This window comes from Scyliorhinus canicula, chromosome 3 (assembly GCF_902713615.1).
Source record: "Scyliorhinus canicula chromosome 3, sScyCan1.1, whole genome shotgun sequence".
NCBI lineage: Eukaryota > Metazoa > Chordata > Chondrichthyes > Carcharhiniformes > Scyliorhinidae > Scyliorhinus > Scyliorhinus canicula.
The window spans coordinates 226,773,669-226,791,533 of NC_052148.1; the positions used below are offsets into that span (position 1 = coordinate 226,773,669).

The 17,865-nt window shown below is 45.5% G+C and overlaps 1 protein-coding gene across 14 annotated transcripts in view; it reads left to right on the forward strand.

The window, feature by feature from the left end:
• The window catches only part of rapgef2 (Rap guanine nucleotide exchange factor (GEF) 2), a 562,209-nt gene that overhangs the window by 509,380 nt on the left and 34,964 nt on the right, over positions 1 to 17,865 (forward strand). For 12 of the 14 annotated variants that reach the window (XM_038792314.1, XM_038792318.1, XM_038792320.1 and 9 more), the window contains one exon: positions 7,259 to 7,334. The exons of the other annotated variants lie outside the window; for them this stretch is intronic. In XM_038792314.1, coding sequence (XP_038648242.1) covers positions 7,259 to 7,334 — 76 coding nt within the window. The remainder of the gene's footprint in view (positions 1 to 7,258; positions 7,335 to 17,865) is intronic. 14 annotated transcript variants of the gene reach the window in all.

Here is a 17,865-nt window from a genome sequence, read left to right on the forward strand (position 1 = left end):
CCCGTCAGCAGAACATTTCTCCCCTCCGCCCCCAGTAATAGCACTATACGCACAGCCTGCCCAGCTAGCTTGGTGGTCCCCGCCCATGGCACCAGACATTTTCCCACCTATTGTTCCCCCCCCTTCTCGGACACACGTATGCAAACATAAACAATCCCAACCCAATTTCCCAAAGGAAACACGCAAAGAAAATCAAGAAGAAGATCAAACATCGAATATCTAACATTCACACCTCCATCCCCCATCAGTGCAAATGCAAATTTGAAATCAAGCAGCTCGTACACAGACTCCAATTCAATACAAAAGGCATTACAAGTAACATCCAAAGACAAAAACTTTTCTTTTTTTTAAAAAAATAACAAGAGAAGAGAAAATATAAAAACACATGAGCACTGCAGCAAAGTTGAGTCCAAACACCTCAGTCTGCTACCAGCCCTTTCCTTCTCGCGAAGTCCATCGCTTCCTCGGGCGACTCGAAGTAGAAATGTTGCTCTTCGTGCGTAACCCTAAGGGTTACAGTAGTCCAAACTTTACCTTCTTCTTAAAAAGGGTCGATTTCATCTGGTTGAACCCTGCTCTGCTCCTGGCCACGCCCGTGCTCAGATCCTGATATATACGCAGGGCACTGTTCTCCCATTGCAGCTCCGCGTCTGCCTGGCCCACCATAGAATGCACTCCTTGTCAAGGTACCTGTGGAATCTCACCACCATTGCTCCCGGGGGTCACCCACATGCGGTTTCCTCGCTAGCGCTCTGTGTGGCCTGTCCACCTCCAAGGGTTGAGAGAATGTCCCCTCTCAAACATAGCCGCTATTATGCCCCTGCGTCCGTTCCTTCAGATCCCTCCGGGAGATCCAATGACTCTCAAGTTCTGCCGGCGGGATGTGTTCTCTAGATCCTCCACCTTCTCCTGGTGCCTTTTCTGTTGGTCTCTCAACATTCCCACCTCCAACTCCACTGCAGCTTGGTGTTCCTCCTACTCAGACAGTGCCTTCTCCACCTTCTGGATCGCCCGATCTTGAGCATCCAGTCTGAGTTCCAGTCGCACAATCGACTCCTTAATCGGGTCCAAGCATTCCTGTTTTTGCTTGGCAAAGCCCTCCTGTATAAACTGCATCAACTGCTCCGTCGACCGCTGGGTCGTCAAGCCAGAACTCCAGCCCTCCGCCATGCGTCCTCCCATTCAGCCTCAGCCCAAGCCTTCTCCATTCGCCTACTTCTTCATTTGCGAGCACGTATGGTCCATTTCTCCATGCACTGATGTAGGATTCCTCTTCACAATTGTGTCCAACATCAATTTTCCACTTCAGATCTGACAGAAAATCGGGGGATAAGGTCCAAAGTTCCGACCCGAGCGGGAGCCACCAAATGTGTAACCTACTCCTTCATAGCTGCCACCGGAAGTCGATTCGGCCTAAGTTTGTGGCGTGAGTGAAGCTGTTGTACAAGGACCCAATGGCGAGTGTGCATATAAACAAGATGAATTTGGGGTACTCCCCTTTGCACAATGGATTGTGACAGAGGTGCGCTATGTTCTCCCCTTCTGTTTTCACTGGAAATAGAGCCCTTGGCCATAGCGCTGATGTGCTCAGATAAATTTGGGGGAGGGGGACGGGGCGGGTGGAGCACAGGGTGTCCCCTGTATGCTGATGATCTGCTATTGATATTTCCAATCTGGGCTCCTCAGTGGGAATGTAATGGGACTGCTTTGGAGATTTGGGACATTTTCAGGCTACAAGATAAATTTGGGAAAAAGTGATGGTTTTGTAGTATAGGGGAGGGAGCTGGGCTGGGGGGAATTGCCATTTCAGGTGGCAACAACCCACTTTAGGTATCTGGGAATGCAGATGGCTCAGGACTGGACTCTGCTCCGTAAATTGAACTTTATAAGTTTGGTGAGCAGGGTTAAGGAGGATTTATTACGGTGGGATGGCCTTCCCCTATCGTTGGCAGGCCGAGTGCAGGCTCTTAAGATGAATATTTTGCCGCACTTTTTATTCTTGTTTCAGTGCTTGCCGAAATCATTTTTTAGGGGGTGGAGAAGTTGATTTTGTCGTTTGTGTGAGCAGTTATGGTAGCAAGGATTAAGGGGATGGTGCTCCACAGAGGGCACCAGTTCGGGGGGGTGGGGCTTGGCTTTTCCGAACTTGTTATATTATTATTCGGCGGCGAACACTGAGAAGGTGCATAGTTGGAACAGGGAGACGGAGGCATTGTGCGTGAAGATGGAGGCAGGTCGGGGTTGCATGCGCTGGCAACGGTGCCACTTCTGTTTGCCCAGAGTTATTTAGGGAGTCTGGTGGTGGTGGCCACACTGAAAATATGGAACCAGTTTTGGCAGCACTTTAAGTTTGGGGCAGGGTCAAAGTTGATGCTGATATTCTGGAAGGGGGTGGCGGGGACGGTGTCGAGAGTGGTTGGATCCAGGGTCAAACCAGGGTGGGGACTCGCGATTTTCGGAGTTGCGGTGGAGCCGGGAGTGCAGGAGGCGAAAGAGGCCGGTGTCCTGGCCTTTGCGTCCCTAGTAGCCCGGCGGAGGATCTTGCTACAGTGGAAGGATGCGAGGCCCCCAAGTGTGGAGACCTGGGTCAATGACATGGCGGGATTTATAAACTTGGAACGGGTCAAATTTGCCCTGAGAGGATCAGTACAAGGGTTCTATAAACGGTGGCAGCCTTTTCTGCACTTTCTGGCTCAAAGATAGGTATCTTGGTCAGTGGCACCAGCAACCCGGGGGGGGGGGGGGGGGGGCGTTCTTTATTTTTTTCTATGGTTATTTAACTTAATATTGTGTTAATTTAATTTGTTGTTAATATGTTTTGTTGTTCATTGAGGTTGGGCGAATGTTTATGACTTATTATTATTGTTAGTATTTTATTATTGTTCGTTATATAAAAACAAATTTTTTCAATAAAAATTATTTTTTTTTAAAAAGTTGATGCTGATTAGAGGGGCTGGGGGGATGGATATGAGGTTTTGGGGATGGGGGGAGCGAGGGGTGATGGAAATAAAAGATCTGTTTCTAGAAGGATGGTTTGCGAATTTGGAGGAGTTGGGACTGAGTTTGAGATCCTGCAGGGGGAGGGTTTCTGATGCATGCAGATTTTGTGAAAAAGTTCTGTCCGACCTTTCTGGTGGCACCGCCTTCCTCACTGCTGGAGGGGATGTTGTCGGTGATGGAGTTGGAGGGGGGTCATCTCGGCGATTTATGGGAGGCTTTTGGAGGAGGAAAGGGCATCTCTGGAGGCACTTAAGGCCAAGTGGGAAGAGGAATTGGGGGTGGCACTGTGCAAAGATTGTGGTGTGAGCTATTCCGGAGGGTGAATGCTTCGCCCTCGTGCGCTAGGTTGGGGTTGATACAGCTAAAGGTAGTACATAGAACACACCTGCAGAAGTCAAGGATGAGCCGGTTGTTTCGAGAGGGTGGAGGATAATTGTGAGTGGTGTGGGCGCGTTCCAGCCAATCACGTACACATGTTCTGGTCCTGCCCAAAGTTGGAGAAGATTTGGGGGTTGTTCTTCACCATGTGGCCGATCCTGCATGTAGACTTAGAGCCTAGATCCCTAGGGCCATATTGAGATGTTGCAGATGGTACGGGGGCAGATTGGCCCTTTGCCTTGTTGATCATTCTCCTGTTGGAGCCGAGGTCAGTTTCTTCATCCTATGCCTCAGTGTGGCAGGGGGATCTAATGAAATTCTTGTATTTGTAAATGGTGAAATTTCCTCTGAGGGGGGCGAGTGGGGGTTTAACAAAAGATGGGATCTGATTGTATTGCATTTCGGGGAGCTGGCTGCCAAGTACGATGGGGTGGGGGTAATTTGGGGGGGGAGAGCGTATCGGGGGGTGGGTTGTTTTGGGATTGTTTTATTTTGTAAATGTTATGTGTTCAATTATTAAAATGTTAAACTTTGAATAAAAATATATTTTGTCATGAAATTAAATGTCCCTGCTGGAGCATAATGAAGAGCGTCATGCGATGACGCCAGCCCAGGCACCTGAAATGTAATTTTGAGGAGACTCATGGTCCCTCTGGTGACAACATGGCCCACGCTTTAACATTCTCCTGGGCGCCCTAATTGGTTTTGTGTGGTCATATCTTTATTGGATATCTCGTGTCAGCAGGTATCCATCCTTGCAGATCTCTTGAGATTATTGAAAGGCTGCATTACCTGGGAAAACTGGATAATGATAATGACCACACCTGCAAGATCTGCTGGCAGTGGTTGCAGATAAGTTGGTAATTGAGGGAATGTAATCCCTACCAGTTAATGAAGGGCACCAGCTGCCCTGTGGAAGCATTGATGGCCTCAAGTGTGCAATTTATGAAATGTGGCATTCGGGGAATCCAGCAAACGCACCGAAATCTCTGGCTGTATTGGCCTGACTCATTGGCCTGTTCACATCAGTTTGGAAATTGATGTACTTGTTGGCACTGCTGAGGAGACCACCATTCGCTACCTTAATGTAGTGTGGTGCAGCTGATTGGAAGATTCCAATGCCAGTAGGCCCCTGACATGTAGTAGAAGTTAAGGCCTGCAGTGACCTTGAGAGAGCCACAAAATCACAATTGTTATGGTGCATTAGAAGACGACTCGGCCCAGTGTATCTGCATTAGCTCTCTGAATGAGTATTCTGACTTAGTGTGTTCCTCCTGGCTTTTCCCCATACCCTTGCATATTGTTTTAATTTAAATAATCATCTAATACGCTCCTGAATGCCTCACTTGAAACTGCCTCCACTACACTTCCAGGCAGTGCATTCCAGACCTGAGCCACTCGGTGTATGAAAAAGCTTTTTCTCACATTGCATTTGCTTCTTTTAAAATCTTATTAAAGCTATGCCCCCGTGTTTTCAATCCTTTTACGAGTAGGACAGTTTCTCCCTATCTACTCTGATAAGCCCTCTCATGATTTTGAGCACTTCTATCAAATCTCCTCTTAGCCTTCTCCTCTCCAAAAAGAAGTCCCAACATCTCCAATCTGTCCTCATAATAGAGGTTTATCAACACTGGAACCATTTTTGTAAACTTCTTCCACACTCTCTCCAATGCATTCGCATCCTTCCTGAAGTCTGTACATAATACTCCAGTTGAGGTCTAACAAGTGTCTTGTATAAGTTGGACATATCCTCTATGCCCCTATTAATACAGCCAAGTATACCGTATGCTAAATTAACTGCACTCTCCAGCTGTCCTGCCATCTTCAATGATCTATTTGTGCACATATATACTCAGGTCCCTGTTCTCCTGCACACCCCATAGATTTGTACTCTTTAGTTTATACTGTCTCCATTTCTTCCAACCAAAATTAATGGAATGGCAACCAATGCAATTAGAGCTCACCTCCACAATGACCACACACCCCCACGATCCTCTGACTCCCCCTCCAAACCTCGACTGACCCCATGACTTGCTACCCCCAGCTACCTGCCGATCCCCAACCTTTCGACTAGCTCCATTAAGTCCTGCTAAACCCCACCCACACTGACCAACCTCACACCCTTCCAACTCTACCCCCTTAGCTGCCCGCCCCGCCAGTTACCTTACCCTACCCCATACCCACTTAACCTTACCAACCATATCCCCATACCTTCTCTTCAAGCTTTTCAAAGAAGCTTTGGGACACTTAAATACTTTACTTACAGAATACATCAGCTAATGCCATAAAAAAGGGTGTGTGTTTGCTGCACAGATTCTCTCCACTGCCCCCTCTGAGGATTCCTGTGCCAATATCAAAGGGGTGTATGTGTGAAATAAGGTTTCCAACCCGGAAAGGAAGATTCAGGCCTGTATGCCAAAAAAAATTCAGTCTATATATAACTTAGCTACAATATATGTGTCTGATTTCTTGTAATATGAGTTGCATGTGCAATGACTTTGGACAGTGGTCTGCCTCCAATCTGCGGTTCAGTGCGGACTCTTTAGCTCTTGATAGTTTGAATCCATTTTGATGGCAATTGAACAGCTTGTTTCATTTTTTTTAACTTCTTGTAACATCATACTGAAGACAAAGTACCATTCAATTAACAAGTTTTTCGTAAAAGCCTTTTAAATGTTGTTGAAATATTTGTCTTTTCCATTATTACTGGCATTTGATTAACAGCATTGTAGCTCTTTAGATATTTCATTTTTCACTACATTTAAAAAAGTAATGTCTATTGTTCTTAGTTGTGGACCTCTTGCTTAGGGAATGCCTTGTGTTTCCTGCTATTTAAATGTTTCTTGAGCAAGCTTTTGCAATTCCTGCAAAAGCTGCTAAAAGATGAAACAGATAAGTTTTAGTTTTTATACTATTGTCTCTTCTCTTTTGGTTTTTTATCCACAATTTTTCAACTAATTTTGCAACTGATCAATCACTTTGTAATCTATTTTGTGTTGCTTTGAATTATGCAAATTGACTGGGACTATTTCTTTACACTTCGACTGATTTTGGTCTGAGTGCAGCATTTATGTATTCTGAATGAATAAAATTGCAGTAACTTCCATGTTATAAGCAAATAGAAGCATACATATTTATATTACAGAAGCGGCAAACATTCACTGAGGCAAAGATATGTGTAATAGCCATCAATTTAACAGTAAATCAGAGGTAATAAACTGAGAAGCATCAAAACAGTAAATAATTTTCTATTCTTGAAAGGCTTCTTAGCTTGAAAGAAATACAGTAGCGATGGTATTTCCGTTCAGGAGACCAGTTGGACATAAATAAATTCTGACACAGAGCAGACAGCTATAAAAGAATGAGTGGTACTTTCAGTAGACCTGTGAACTGTAAGAACCAACATCAATGGAGATAACTAACTGCTTTGCAATTTATATCTCCTGCTTCCTTTGACATCCCAGCATGAGTTCCGCTATTCTCAATCACAACTTCTGTTTGGTCATTACTTTATCTTTCAAGCATGCTCAAATGTTTGTTGTCTCTTATGTACTCAAATGCCTTTTATGCTTTTGTCTTTCATCATTTCCAGCACAAAAAACGTATTATTCTGTTTACTCCCCTCATTCATCATGTGGCATTACATTATCCTAATGCAGAATTGTTTGCAATATTAGCAATCTGTCTCTAATGTACAGAACTGAAATTAGCTGCAATTTTTTCCGTTCTTTATTTCTCTCACTATCTTCCTCTCTACCAATTTCTTTCCTTGCTATATTTGTTGTGTAGTGTCTGGATATTTCTTTGTTAACTGTAATTTCTTTGTATGTAATGTCTCTCTCTATCTCCTTCTTTCTCTCCTTTGCTCACATGTCGCCAGGAACAGAAAAAAAAAAGAAAATTGACAAATTTAAAAAAGAACATGAAGTGGAAAGCAGAAAGCAAAGAGCAAAAAGGTAAAGAGGAATATCATTTAGGAAACAAAATCTAAAATAGCACTGCATTGCTCCACAGGGAATCAGCATAGACTGGCTGAATGGTCTTCTCTGCTGTAAATGATCTTCTGACAAAAGAAGCATTTTTATTGAAGGAGCACTACTAGGATGACTGAACCAAATTATTTGAGTCTTACTTTGTAAAATGCTAGATACGTAACAAAGATTGCAAAGTATAATTAACTGGTTTGTAATGCAGGACAAGGCCAGCAGCGCGGGTTCAATTCCCATACTGGCTGAGAATTCCGAATTCTCCCTCTGTGTACCCGAACAGGCGCCGGAATGTGGTGACTAGGGGCTTTTCACAGTAACTTCATTGCAGTGTTAATGTAAATCTACTTGTGACAATAAAAAGATTATTATTATTATAAGACAACCAAATGTTTCCAACCCCAAAAATCCTGTTTTTTGCATATGCTCGGCATTTAGGTATGCACCCCTTTACAGCTACAACATGCAAAACTCACATTAATAGTTAGCCTCAATATTTCACCTCATAAATGCAGGTTTTGCTTACCCAGTACCTTATAACTAGCGCAAGGGAATAAACAGACAATACCAGCTTTTATACAAGGCTACTATACTAATAGCCTTGCACAATTTGAAGATTAAACCACACAAACATCAAATGGAGCAGCATGCATATTTCCACGCTTTTCTCCTTCAGCCATTCACTTATTCCATTTGATTCTTGAGTGGCTTGTTGAGGCACACACGTGGATGGTAGATCCCTAGTATAACTGCAATGTGGCTGTTATTTATTTGCAGTCTTCCCTTGATCTTGTTGGTTATAAAGGATCTAAATATGTTGCATAAGTTGCATTCTATGAGTGGGTCTCCATGACGCACTCCATCTTAGTCCACCTAACGTTTGTCATGGACTTCCGCAAATGCCGCTGCAGGAAACTTGATTTTCTGCATGGTATTACATTCAAAAATGGCCTTAAACTGTAATTTTGTTCCGTTGCCCATGCAGGCTAGTACCCCCATGAATCTTTCTTCCTCTTAATTTCCTCTCATGAACCCTGTCATTTTCACCATAACAGTTTTTGAATCTTTCTACTCCAGAGTTTGGTTGCTGGGCATATTGAAATTCATGAGGTTTTCATCACTGTTGCTGATGTGGCATAATGGGAACTCATGTTTTTGTCGCTGCCTAATGTTGTCTTGTTGGAAACTGCTAATTTTAGCATTGAAGTCTTTGGTAGTCTCAACAATCTTGGTATTCTGCCACAAAACTAGACATTTTTGTTCCATAAAGTGGCTATGCCAACATGGTGTTTCTCTGAAATCTTGGCTTCACTCGGGGTATGATTTATTCCACATATGTGCACATTGCATTTCTGGTAGCCATTCTGACGATTTTCAAGGATCCATTCCAATTCGTGCTTCTCAAGAGCAAGCATGGCTGATCCCTGTTCTCGTGGCTTATTCTTTCTTGAGCATCTTCTTCAGGATAGATTCGTCCTTCTGTCATCCTCGCTCAGCTTTTCACTAATCACAGATTCCTTTGCTGCAGCATATTTATTTGAAGAGTTGCAAATATTACAACTTTTAGCTTGAAACCAGCTTCAGTTGTTTTGTTGGAAAACTCATTTTTCTTCATTGTTGTCATGTGGGGCCTGATCTATGTGGGCATGCTTTAAATTCCCATCCATCTTTGCAACATAGAACAGAACAGCACAGTACAGATCCTTTGGCCCACGATGTAGTGCTGACCATTTATCCTAATCTGAGGTCAACCTGACCCACATCCCTTCAATTTACTGCTGTCCATATACCTGTCCAAGAGTCGCTTAAATATGCCTAATGACTCAGACTCCACCACGTCTGCTGGCAGTACATTCCACGCACCCACCACTCTGTGTAAAGAACCTACCCCTGACACCTCCCCTATACCTTCTTCCAATCACGTTAAAACTATGTCCCCTCGTGACAGCCACACCCTGGGGAAAAGTCTCTGGCTATCCACTCTATCCATGACTCTCATCACCTTGTACACCTCTATCAAGTCACCAGTCTTCCTTCTTCAATCCAGTGAGAAAAGCCCTAGCTCCCTCAATCTTTCTTCATAAGACATGCCCTCCATTCCAGGCAGCATCCTGGTAAATCTCCTCTGTACTCTCTCCAAAGCATCCACATCCTTATAATGAGGCGACCAGAACTGGACACAATATTCCAAGTGTGGTCTAACTAGGGTTTTAACTAGGGAACCTTGCAGCTCTTAAACTCAATCTCCCTGTTAATGAAAGCCAGTATTACCTGTATCTCTTGCTCAATCCTTTGCACCCAATTACAAAGCAAGTACAAACATGCATTTAGCCCCTGGGATGAGAGAACTGTCCAATGAAGAGAGGCAGATTAAATTAGCTCCATATCAGGGGTGGCATATGGCGCATTGGTTAGCACTGGGACTATGGCGTTGAGGACCCAGGCTCGAATCCCAGCCCTGGGTCACTGTTTGTGTGGAGTTTGCACATTCTCCCTTGTCTGCATGGGTTTCACCTCCACAACCCAAAGGTGGATTGGCCGCGCCAAATTGCCCCTTAATTGGAAAAAAACTAATAATTGGGTATTTTTAAATAAAAATTAGCTCCATATTTTCTGGATTTTAGCAGAAAGAGCTAAATCTGCCACCATTGAATTCAAGGAATCGAGAGATATGAGGATTGGGTTGAAGCTGGAGATCAGCCATGATCATTTTGAATGGAGGAGCAGGCTTGATAGGCCATATAGTCTACCCCTGCTCGTTATTTTATGAATATAGAAACGAGGAGCTGTAATAGTATGCATACAAGTTAATGCTTCTTGCCACTCGAGGGAACCGCAGAACAGTCATATATATCATGTGACTTTGGGGATTCTAGGAGTTAGAAGAGTGTCGGGCACAGAGAGCAGTTGTGTACTTGAGAGTTTTGTTAGTTCGAGATAGCATAATTTAATATAGAAAGCTTTTACTTTAGGAATGTGAACAAATCTTAGTAGGGTAATAAATTTATAATTATGTTCGTTAACAAAGCTTTGTGTTCTTTATTCAACACTACGCATCCAAGCTATCCAGGCAAAGCAAAATAGAGAACACAACAGGAGCAGGAGTAAAATATTCATCCCCTCGAGCCTGTTCCGCCATTTACTATATCATGGCTGATCTGATAGTAACTTCAAATCTGCATTCCACCTACCCCCAATAGCCTATCACCTCCTTGATTGCCAACAATCTATCCATCTCTGCCTTAAAAATTTTTAAGACTCTGCTTCGGCTGCCTTTTTAATTATTTTAAATCTCCAACCCAATTAAAGTCTGAAGAAATGAGACTCTACGCTTACAAGATCATTTTCAGTGCTAGAGAATGTTTGGCAATATTTATCTGACCGGTATTGTAAATTCACACCCTTCCATGTGTATTTAAGTATCATACCTCTAAGTGGGATATTGTTACCATTAATCTTCTGGAGGAGCAGGCAACTCGGACAGCAACTTCCTAAACTCCATGGGCGCGATTCTCCGCTCCCCGCGCCGGGTGGGAGAATCACGGGAGGGCAGCTCTGGCATCCCCCGGGATTCCCCCCCCAAAGGGTGTGTCGGAAAACGTGGCACGCCGCTCGGAGAATCGCCGCTTGCCGTTCTTCCCGGCGATTCTCCGGCCCGAATGGGCCGAGCGGCCTGACGACCCCGACGGGTTCACGCCGGCGGCAACCACACCTGGTGGCTGCCGGCATGAACAGCGCGCGACAGGTAAGTGTGGGGCCTGTGAGGGGCGGAGAGGGGATCGAGCACCACCGATCGTCGGGCCGGCGTCTGTAAACGAAGCACTCTTTACCCTCCGCCGCCCCGCAAGATCAAGCCGCCACATCTTGTGGGGAAACGGAGGGGAAGATGGCAACCGCGCATGCTCAGGTTGGAGCCGGCCAAACTGCGCATGCGCGGCTGACATCACTTAGGCACTGCCGGCCGCGTCATTATCGGCGCGTCGCTTTGATGCAAGCGTCAAGGCCTGGCGGTGGAGTATCCCGCAACGCCACTCATAGCCCTCGGGGGGGGGGGGGTCAATAGGGGGCGAGGAGCGGCCTCCGACGCCGGAGTGAAACACTCCGGGTTTCACTCCGGCGTCGGCGTTGCAGACAATTTTGCCCCATGTTTAACAGTTTATGTGCAACTGCCAGAAAGTATTGTGTGATTTACTATTTAACGGTGAACACTGATGTTCTCACCATTATTTTTACTGCAAAATCCTGGAAACACTAAATCGGAAAGTGACAATTTTATAGAGGAAGACGTACATCAGTCATAAGGGTGGCACGATAGCACAGTGGTTAGCATTGCAGCTTCACAGCGCCAGGGACTCGGGTCCGATTCCCGGCTCGAGTCACTGTCTGTACGGAGTCTGCACGTTCTCCCTGTGTCTGTATGGATTTCTTCGGTGCTCCAGTTTCCCATCTCAAGTCCCGAAAGACATGCTTGTTAGGTGAATTGGATATTCTGAATTCTCCCTCTGTGTACCCAAACAGGCACCGGAATGTGGCGACAAGGACCTTTTCACAGTAACTTCATCGCAGTGTTAATGTAAGCCTACTTGTGGCAATAAAGATTATTAAATGATTATACCTATCCCTCGGAATACACTTTCTTAACATTCTAATGTTAAAAATTCCGCACTAGAGTTGGCAGTATCGGTTGAAAACTGAGTGTTTTACCTTGTTGCCACAAAAATCACCAAAAATATATATTGTTATACCTTGAAAACCGTTGATGCGTTCAACCAGTTTACTTGCTCAAATGTTTTACTCAGGTGCCCTTGTTTGCGAGATGTAGAAAGGACAAAATAGGTTCACAGTATTATGCAATTTTATTCACAATTCTATGACTCAGGAAAGTATGACTCCGACTCACAGCTGAGCTTTGGGTTTTACCCGCACTTAGTAATGGAGGCTGGCAGGCTACGATCACTCGATGTTGATGTCTTCTCTGGGTTCGAAACCCAGGGCCCTTTCTTCTTGCGATGGTTGTGCCTGGGCAGCTCCCAGGTTCTCGCTCAAGATCTGTTCGATGCTGCTTTCTTATACTGGGAAGCGTGGATTACATCAGAACTAGGAGCAGGAGTAGGCCATCTGGCCCCTCGAGCCTGCTCCACCATTCAATGAGATCATGGCTGATCTTTTGTTGACTTAGCTCCACTTTCCGTCCCGAACACCATAACCCTTAATCCCTTTATTGTTCAAAAAACTATCTATCTTTATCTTAAAATTATTGAATGAAGGAGCCTCAACAAATTCACTAGGCAAGGAATTCCATAGATTCACAACCCTTTGGGTGAAGATGTTCCTCCAAAGATCAGTCCTAAATCTACTTCCCCTTATTTTGAGTCTATGCCCCCTAGATCTGCTTTCACCCGCCAGTGGAAACAACCTGCCCGCATCTATCCTTTTTATTCCCTTCATAATTTTATATGTTTCTATAAGATCCCGCCGCATCCTTCTAGATTCCAACAAGTACTGTCCCAGTCTACTCAACCTCTCCTCGTAATCCAACCCCTTCAGCTCTGGGATTAACCTAGTGAATCTCCTCTGCACACCCTCCAGCGCCAGTACATCCTTTCTCAGGTAAAGAGACCAAAACTGAACACACTACTCCAGGTGTGGCCTCGCTAACACACTATACAGTTGCAGCATAACCTCCCGAGTCTCAAACTCCATCCCTCTATCAGTGAAGGACAAAACTCCATTTGCTTTCCTAATCACCTGTTGCACCTGAAAACCAACTTTTTGCGACTCATGCACACCCAGGTCTCTCTGCACAGCGGCATGTTTTAATATTTTATCATTTAAATAATAATCCCTTTTGCTATTATTCCTACCAAAATGGATAACCTCACATTTGTCAACATTGTATTCAATCTGCCAGACCCTAGCCCATTCACTTAACCTATCTAAATCCCTCTGCAGACTTCTGTTATCCTCTGCACTTTTTGCTTTACCACTCATCTTGGTGTCATCTGCAAAATAGGACATATTGCACTTGGTCCCCAACTCCAAATCATCTATGTAAATTGTGAACAATTGTGGGCCCAACACTGATCCCTGAGGGACACCACTAGCTACTCATTGCCAACCAGAGAAACACCCATTGATCCCCACTCTTTGCTTTCTATTAATTAACCAATCCTCTATCCATGCTACTACTTTACCCTTAATGCCATGCATCTTTATCTTATGCAACAACCTTTTGTGTGGCACCTTATCAAAAGCTTTCTGGGAATCCAGATATACCACGTCCATTGGCTCCCCATTATCTACCGCGCTGGTAATGTCCTCAAAAAAATTCCACTAAATTAGTTAGGCACAACCTGCCCTTTATGAACCCATGCTGCATCTGCCCAATGGGACAATTTCCATCCAGATGCCTCGCTATTTCTTCCTTGATGATAGATTCCTGCATCTTCCCTACTACCGAAGTTAAGCTAACTGGCCTATAATTACCCGCTTTCTGCCTACCTCCTTTTTTAAACAGTGGTGTCACGTTTGCTAATTTCCAATCCACCGGGACCACCCCAGAGTCGAGTGAGTTTTGGTAAATTATCACTGGTGCATTTGCAATTTCCCTAGCCATCTCTTTTAGCACTCTGGGATGCATCAGGGCCAGGAGACTTGTCTACCTTTAGCCCCATTAGCTTGTCCATCACTACCTCCTTAGTGATAACAATCATCTCAAGGTCCTCACCTGTCAAAGCCTCATTTCCATCAGTCACTGGCATGTTATTTGTGTCTTCCACTGTGAAGACCGACCCAAACAACCTGTTCAGTTCCTCAGCCATTTCCTCATCTCCCATTATTAAGTCTCCCTTCTCATCCTCTAAAGGACCAATATTTACCTCAGCCACTCTTTTTTGTTTTATATATTTGTAGAAACTTTTACCATCTGGTTTTATATTCTGAGCAAGTTTACTCTCATAATCTATTTTACTCTTCTTTATAGCTTTTTAGTCGCTTTCTGTGGCACCCTAAAGATTTCCCAGTCCTCTAGTCTCCCACTAATCTTTGCCACTTTGTATGCTTTTTCCTTCGATTTGATGCTCTCCCTTATTTCCTTAGATATCCACGGTCGATTTTCCCTCTTTCTACCGTCCTTCCTTTTTGTTGGTATAAACCTTTACTGAGCACTGTGAAACATGGCTTGGAAGGTTCTCCACTGTTCCTCTCAACTGTTTCACCATAAAGTCTTTGCTCGCAATCTACTTTAGCTAGCTCTTCTCCCATCCCATTGTAATCTCCTTTGTTTAAGCACAAAATACTAGTGTTTGATTTTAACTTCTCACTCTCCATCTGTACTTTAAATTCCACCATATTATGATCGCTCCTTCCGAGAGGATCCCTAACTGAGATCATTAATCAATCCTGTCTCATTACGCAGGACCAGATCTAGGACCTCTTGTTCTCTTGTAGGTTCCATTACATACTGTTCTAGGAAACTATCGTGGATACATTCTATAAACTCCTCCTCCAGGCTGCCTTGACCGACCTGGTTAAATCAATCAACATGTAGATTAAAATCCCCTGTGATAACTGCGATACCATTTCTACATGCATCAGTTATTTCTTTGTTTATTGCCTGCCTCACCATAATGTTACTATTTGGTGGCCTCAGACTACTCCTATCAGTGACTTTTTCGCCTTACTATTCCTGATTTCCACCCAGATGGATTCAGCCTTATCCTCCATAGCACCGATGTCATCCCTTACTATCGCCTGGATGTCATCCTTAAATAACAGAGCAACACCACCTCCCTTACCATCCACTCTGTCCTTCTGAATAGTTTGATACCCCCTTGGATATTTAACTCCCATCGTGACCATCCTTTAACCATGTTTCAGTAATGGCCACTAAATCATAGTCATTCACGATTATTTGCGCCATCAAGTCATTTACCTTATTCCGAATACTATGAGAATTCAGGTAAAGTACACTTTTTTAAAAAATATTTTTATTGTCCTTTTTCACAATTTTTCTCCCAACTATACACCCAACAACAATCAATAACTCAACAACAAATATCTCAAACCCCATAACAGTAACAACGATCCCATCCTCCCACCATGCCCAGACATCAGCCCGCATGTTAACATAAACAAATGACAACGGTAAAAAAAGGAATTGGGGATTACCCATAGCCATCTTCAACATACACAGCCCCCCCCCCCCCCCCCCCCCCTTCAACTAATGTTCAATGTTATCCAGTTCTTGAAAGTGCATAATAAATAGTGCCCATGACTTGTAGAACCCCTCCGAGCTTCCCCTCAGTTCGAACTTAACCTTCTCAAGGGTCAGGTATTCCAACAGGTACCCTCACCACATCAGGGCACAGGGTGGAGAGGCCGCTCTCCATCCCAGCTGGATCTGCCTTCGGGCGATCAATGAGGCGAAGGCTATGATATCTGCCTCCGCACCCGTTTCCAACCCTGGCTGATCCGACACCCCGAATATGGCCTCCCGGGGACCAGGGTCCAGCTTCACATGCACCACCTTGGAAATTACCCTAAACACCTCCTTCCAGTGCTCCCCTAGCTTTGGACAGGACCAAAACATATGAACGTGATTAGCGGGGCACCCCCCGCAATGTTCACACACATCTTCTACCCCTTCAAAGAATCGGCTCATCCTTGCCCTCGTGAGGTGTGCCCTGTACACCACCTTCAGCTGTATCAGCCCCAACCTCGTACACGAGGTGGAGGCATTCACTCTCCGGAGCACCTCACACCAGACCCCCTCCTCTATAACCTCTCCCAATTCTTCCTCCCACTTTGCTTTGATCCCCTCCAGTGGTGCCTTATCCTTTTCCAACATAGCTCCGTATACCCCTGACACTGTCCCCTTCTCCAGTCCACTTGCCGCCAGCACCTCCTCCAACGACGTGGAGGCCGGTTCCTCCGGGAAACTCTGTATCTCCTTCCTGGCAAAGTCCCGAACCTGCATATACCTAAACACTTCTCCCTGCTCCAGCCCATACTTCGCTTCCAGCTCCCTCAATCCTGCAAATCGACCCCGAGGAAACAAATCTTTTAGAGTCTTAATCCCCTTCTCTTCCCATTTCCGAAAGCTTCCGTCCCACCTGCCTGGCTCAAATCTGTGGTTCTCCCGGATTGGCATTTCCCTCGACTTTGCCCCCAACCTGAAGTGTTGGCGAAACTGCCTCCAGATTTTCAATGAGGCTATTACTACCGGACTCCCTGAGTATTTCCCCAGAGCTATCGGGAGCGGTGCTGTTGCTAGTGCCTTCAGCCCTGACCCCCTGCACGAACTCGCCTCCATTCTGACCCACTGGGAATCAACCCCCCTGACCCAGCTCCGCACCTTCTCCACATTCACCACCCAGTAGTAGTACATCAGGTTCGGGAGACCCAAACCCCCTGCCTGCCTTCCCCTCTGTAGCAGCACCTTCCTCACTCTGGCCACCTTCCCTCCCCATATAAACGAGGTAATCCTCCCCTCAATCTCCCTGAAAAAGGACTTTGGCAGGAAAATCAGTAGGCATTGAAAACTAAACAGAAATCGCGGCAACACATTCATTTTAACCGCCTGCACCCGACATGCCAGTGACAGAGGGAGACCATCCCAACTCGCCAGATCAGCTTTCACTCTCCCCACCAAACTAGTGATGTTGTATCTGCAAAGCCTTCCCAACTCCCGGGCAACCTGCACCCCCAAATACCTAAAGTGATTCCCTGCCCTACGGAATAGCAGCCCCACCACCCCTGTCCCACCCCCGGTTGAGACACCACGAAATACTCACTCTTGTCCAAGTTCAGCTTGTACCCAGAGAAAGACCCAAATACCTGCAGCAGCTCCAATATTCCTCCTATCGACGCACTCGACTCCGACACATACAGCAGCAAGTCGTCGGCATACAAGGGCACCCTATGCTCTATCCCCCCCCCCCCACTCACTATTCCTTTCCATGCTCCCGAACTTCTTAATGCGATGGCCAACGTCTCAATCGCAAGCGCAAACAGCAGGGGGACATAGGACATCCCTGCCTCATCCCACGGTGGGGAGAGAACTATCTCGAACTGATATTGTTCGTGCGGACACTTGCCTTCGGCTCCTTATATAATAACTTTACTCAGTTCACAAATCTTGGTCCAAACCCAAACCGTTCCAGCACTGCCATCAGGTCCCCCCATTCCACCCAATCAACCTCCCCTAGCCTCGGGTACTCCAACCCATCCAGAAATTCCAGCATCTCACGGTCTCCCCGGGTGGCTCTGACCTGTACAACCTCTCGTAGAATTCCTCAAAAACCTTGTCAGTCAGCTCCGGAGCCACCACCAACTTCCCGGCCCTCTCCCTTACCTGAAGAATTTCCCTTGCTGCTGCCTCCCTCCGGAGCTGACCTATTAACATACTGTCTCCATGCTCATAAACTGTACCCCTCGCTCGCCTCAGTTGGCGCACCACCTTCCTGGTGGATAGTCGGTCGAAGCTCGCCTATCGTTCCTT